This window comes from Solanum tuberosum, unplaced genomic scaffold, assembly GCF_000226075.1.
Source record: "Solanum tuberosum cultivar DM 1-3 516 R44 unplaced genomic scaffold, SolTub_3.0 scf00114, whole genome shotgun sequence".
Taxonomy (NCBI): Eukaryota; Viridiplantae; Streptophyta; class Magnoliopsida; order Solanales; family Solanaceae; genus Solanum; species Solanum tuberosum.
In genome coordinates this window covers 978561-984368 of record NW_006239038.1, presented here as the reverse complement: position 1 = coordinate 984368, position 5808 = coordinate 978561, and the positions used below count along the sequence as shown (strand labels likewise).

At 36.2% G+C, this 5808-nt stretch overlaps 1 protein-coding gene across 1 annotated transcript in view; it reads left to right on the top strand.

Moving 5' to 3' along the window:
• Positions 1–3208: 3208 nt before the first annotated feature.
• Positions 3209–5808, top strand: part of LOC102600042 (extensin-2-like) — a 10946-nt gene continuing 8346 nt past the window's right edge. Inside the window, exons 1-3 of the mRNA XM_015309726.1 lie at positions 3209–3226; positions 3287–4295; positions 4472–4880. Of these exons, the coding sequence (XP_015165212.1) occupies positions 3209–3226; positions 3287–4295; positions 4472–4880 (1436 nt within the window). The remainder of the gene's footprint in view (positions 3227–3286; positions 4296–4471; positions 4881–5808) is intronic.

Sequence of the window (5808 nt, the reverse complement as noted above, 5' to 3'; positions counted from 1 at the left end):
GCAATACTGGCTAAATAATGGATTAGGAGAATAAGGAATATCGGATTGTATTTGATTTATTAATGTATTCTTAATAAATACTAAGTAAATATGATAATCAACCTTATAGTAGACTTTTCTGCTCCTATGTTTATAAAATGAAAATTTGACCATTCACATTCTTATGAATTATAAGGACTCACATTTAATATGGATTTTTATATAAAATTTTACTTACAAAAGAGTGATAAATAGGATAATTATGCTCCATTTCATCACACTCCCAACTTCACAATAATCATAAAAATATGACATATTTACATAAGAATACAATATCATCCTTTTCTCCTAGAATAGTAAGAATATGGTAGTGAGGTTGATATTTATTTTCTTCCATATAAATAATTGCTTTTTAATTGTATGTTATGATGGTTTAAAATGCTGATTTAGGATACTAGCTTTATAAAATTATTCCTACAATTGTATTACTAAAAAAGGGTTAGTTATATGCTTACACTTTAAAATGTGTATACGTATTGTATTTGTGCTTAATTTGCGGTAAGATTCTTTAGTGCTATTTGTAGTAACATTAATTTTGGAAATTTTGGTACAACTTATATTTTATCATGTCATGTTGTAGTTGTATAAACAGCCACATATTTATTATTTTACTAGTTCTCGAACACGTGCGTTGCACGTGTATTTCACGCTAAGTAATTTTTTTTTTTTTAAAATTAGATTAAATGTGCAATGAGTTATATGAATTTTGAAAGGGAAGATTACCTTTTGTCTGATTTAAACTTCTAAGTCATTTCATCTTTGAATTTAACATAAATAATTAGTAAAATTGTATATACTATATAATATCACATACAACATGACAAGCTATTAAAATCAATGTGTTTCATGCATTACAACACCGTATTAGACAAATAACTTCAAATTTTGGATTAAACCTCTAAAGTATATAATCTCATATATAACACTTTTTTTCTATAGTAATCCATGTAATTACATATTAAAGTGTAACACAAATTAAAGATTAACAACATAAAGACACAACAATTTTAACTAATTAATCAACATCACCTGGGAGGTAAACTACCACGAAATGGTTCTTTGACAAGAACTGCTTCACTTATTGCTGCCTCAAATCTGCAATCGGCTAGAAGAATCTCTAGCTTTCAATTATATGCTATAATTTGAATAACAATACAGTTACCTAAATTACTGTGCAAATCAATTGTAACTGCATCCTATACTTTTTCCAAAAATGTTATACGTATATTATATAAAACTTAATAGAGTACATGAAAAGTTTTCTAATGGATGAAAATTAAAAGAAATAACAAATTTAAAATTAATGGGATAAGTGCATATAATTATATAGTAAAAGATAAACTACACTAAGGGCTAGACAGATTCATGAACTTCACATTAATGTTTCACAATTTATTGATTTATTATTAAAAGGTAAATGTATTATTTGATTGATAGTATAAAAATATTCTGAAAAAGTAGTGTGTAGATAGGAGTACAAAATATCCCATAAGAAGGTGACTTAAATGTGTATATATTCATGAAATAGTGGCAAAACGAACCAACAAAACATTTTGTAATAATTTAAATTTAATTATTCATATAATTTGGCCTTTTTATAGATCTTTTCTGATGCGCATTCCTTGAACTTTTTTATTCATATATTTTTTATTCCTAGTTAATAATTAGTCTACATTTAATTACTGAATGCAACTCTTCCAATTCTTCTATTTATTTAGCAACGAAGAGGCTTATTGCGTAAATTCAAAAGGGTCATTTTGATTTGATTCAATGCATGTTAAAGTAGAATACCAAGACATTAAATTGGTATAAAAAATTGAAAAATAAGTTAAGGAAGTTGAAACGAAACCAAAATATTGAATAGAGGACAATTTTAGGAAGATGAAAAAGCTAGCAATTCCAAGACATTGAATATAGGCTGCTGTAATTGTGTGATAATTAAAATATTACTCCTATTTAATTAGAGTAGATATTTTATTTATTACATTAGGGTGCAGTAATTGTGTAACAATTTAAATATTGCTACTAATTAGATTAGATATTTTTATTAATTAAATATTTTTATTTAGTAAAAGGGTAAAAGAGTAATTCAACTTTGAAAATTGAGCCTCCCACTTATAATAATATATGATGATATGATGATATGATTATAAGGGAAAAGCATAAACCAAGATAAATTGTGTGGCTAACTTTAGTGACTTTATTAAAATCCAATAGTAAATTAGTTTCAATAGCTTGGCTTTACATGCAATATTAATTTCCCACACAATTGAATGAGCTATAGTGGTGGTAATACCAGCTTTAGATAGCCAATTTGTACTTTCTTTCTTCAAATTTATATTACTCTTTCCACACATGTTTAATATTATTTTATTATTTTAAAAAAAATATGCTAGTAGAATTGGGACACACGTGCAACGCACGTGCCCTGAAACTAGTTAGTAATAAACTCCAACAACATTAGTCTTGGTTTTTTACCAGCTAGCGCGAGTCCACGACAGAATATATATATAACCTTACCCACTATAGATCAACAGGCAAGTAAAGCAGGGGAAGATAGATTAACTAATTTGGCTTGACAAGTCAAAGTTGTTGTAATTATTGAACACTAAAAAATTCAATATCACAGAATATGAGCACTAGTTTGTTTGTATTTTGAAAATATGAATCTTTTAAGTTTTGTAGGTTGATACAGAAATATGCTTATCAGCCCACACCCTGGCTATTGAAATAATAGCAAGAGAGTGGAAATATTAAAAAAATAGCACTTTCTTTCCCTTAAGCCAGTTCATGGCATGTGTTCTTGTGTGTTCTCATAGCAGGTAACAAACTACTTGTTAAAAGATAATGGGGAAATATTCAAAGTGATACAGAGATGGACTTCAATAAATAAAATGAAAACTTGTATATCCAGCTGTTAAGAGCTATTAATAATGTTTTTGCACTTTGATTATCAATCAGAGCAATTGAACTAGTCCTTTTAGACAGCTCTTTACTAACAACCATTTTATCAAGAAATTTTAGTATAAATACATAGGCCAATGAGTCCACAAAAGGCATCACTTCTCAACTGAAAAACTAAAAGTTGTCTTCTTTCTTCTTCCCCTAACTAGCTAACCACATTTGGGAGGCTAGGTGGTGTAATTTTCCGGCAATATGAGGCTTAACAATGGCGGCCCTGACAAGGGTCGTCAATATTTGCCACAAATCTTAGTGGCATTGGCCATATTGGCTGTTGCTAATGTAGTGTCGGCAGACCCCTTATGTATACTCGTCTCCACCACCTCCAGTGTATGAGTACAAATCACCACCACCTCCTTCTCCGTCTCCACCACCACCTTATGTGTACAAGTCTCCACCTCCTCCCTCGCCTTCTCCCCCACCTCCATATGTTTATAAGTCTCCTCCTCCTCCTTCTCCATCACCACCTCCTCCATATGTGTATACGTCTCCACCCCCTCCATCGCCATCTCCACCACCACCATATGTGTATAAGTCCCCACCACCTCCCTCACCGTCTCCACCACCACCCTATGTGTATAAGTCTCCCCCACCTCCATCACCATCACCACCTCCACCATATTACTACAAGTCTCCTCCTCCACCATCACCTTCACCACCACTCCATATTACCTACAAGTCTCCACCTCCACCTTCACCGTCACCACCCCCACCATATTATTATAAGTCTCCACCGCCACCTACTCCTTCACCTCCTCCACCATACATTTACAAATCTCCACCACCACCTTCACCTTCTCCTCCACCACCATATTACTACAAGTCTCCACCTACTCCATCACCTTCACCACCATCACCATACTATTACAAGTCTCCTCCTCCACCTTCCCCATCACCACCCCCACCATACTATTACAAGTCTCCACCACCACCGGCTAAATCACCTCCTCCCCCGTACTATTACAATTCTCCTCCACCACCAGTGAAGTCTCCCCCTCCACCATACTACTACTCCTCGCCACCACCACCAAAGAAATCACCTCCTCCACCATATCACTACACTTCCCCACCACCACCAGTTAAGTCACCTCCAACTCCATACTACTACAAGTCTCCACCACCACCACCAAAGAAGTCTTCTCCCCCAACATACTACTATACTTCACCACCACCACCAACTCATTACTATCCTCCACATCATCAATTTGTAGTCAAAGTTGTCGGAAAAGTCTATTGTTTTAGATGCCATAATTGGAAGCACCCAGAGATGTCTCACGACAAGAAACACTTGAAAGGTACCATAGTCTTTATAATTTATACTACACTCATATTTTGTTTTTCTTTTAATTTATCATCAAAAAATTGTTTAACTATACATATTTTATTTTTTGTTGCTTTGTTCATTATGCTCTGATCAAAATTCATCTATAAATTGTTTGTGTTAATTAATGTTTCTTTTAAAATGGATTAGGTGCTGTTGTTGAAGTGACTTGCAAGGCCGGTGACAAAGAAATTGTGAGTTATGGTACCACTAAGATCAATGGCAAATTTAGCATCAATGTTGAAGGATTTGAATATAGCAAATATGGAGCAAAGGCTTGCAAGGCTAAACTCCACAATGCTCCTAAGGATTCAAAGTGTAGCATTCCTACAAATCTTCATTGGGGAATTAAGGGTGCTAACCTCAAAGTGAAGTCAAAGAATAAATATGAAGTTGTACTCTATGCAAAACCATTTGCTTATGGCTCAAAGACACCTTATGCAGATTGCCTAAAACCCAAGCCTGCACCTGCTCCATACTATTATAAATCTCCTCCACCTCCAACACCGACTTATGTTTACAAGTCACCACCACCTCCATCACCAAAATATGTGTACAAGTCACCACCTCCTCACCCACTTATGTTTATAAGTCACCACCTCCTCCATCACCAAAATATGTGTACAAGTCACCACCTCCACCTGCTTACTATTACAAATCTCCACCACCACCAACTAAGTCTCCACCACATTACTATTACAAATCTCCACCTCCACCATCACCAAAACCTGCACCGATATACTATTATAAATCTCCACCTCCACCATCGCCAAAACCTGCACCTGTATACTATTACAAATCACCACCACCACCATCACCAAAACCTGCACCCGTGTACTATTATAAGTCACCACCACCACCATCACCTTCTCCCCCACCTCCTTACTACTACAAGTCTCCTCCACCACCATCACCCAAACCTGCACCTGTATACTATTATAAATCACCACCACCACCATCACCATCTCCTCCTCCACCATATTATTACAAGTCTCCACCACCACCATCGCCATCACCCCCACCACCTTACTACTACAAGTCCCCTCCTCCACCATCTCCATCACCACCCCCACCTTACTACTACAAGTCTCCTCCACCACCATCACCCAAACCTGCACCTGTATACTATTATAAATCACCACCACCACCATCACCATCTCCTCCTCCACCATACTATTACAAGTCTCCACCACCACCATCGCCATCACCCCCACCACCTTACTACTACAAGTCCCCTCCTCCACCATCTCCATCACCACCCCCACCTTACTACTACAAGTCGCCTCCTCCACCGTCACCTTCTCCACCACCTCCCTACTACCTTCTCCCCCTCCACCATACTACTACAAGTCACCACCACCACCATCGCCATCTCCTCCACCACCCTACATCTACAAGTCTCCTCCTCCACCATCACCTTCACCACCTCCACCCTACTACTACAAGTCACCTCCTCCACCGTCACCTTCTCCACCACCTCCCTACTA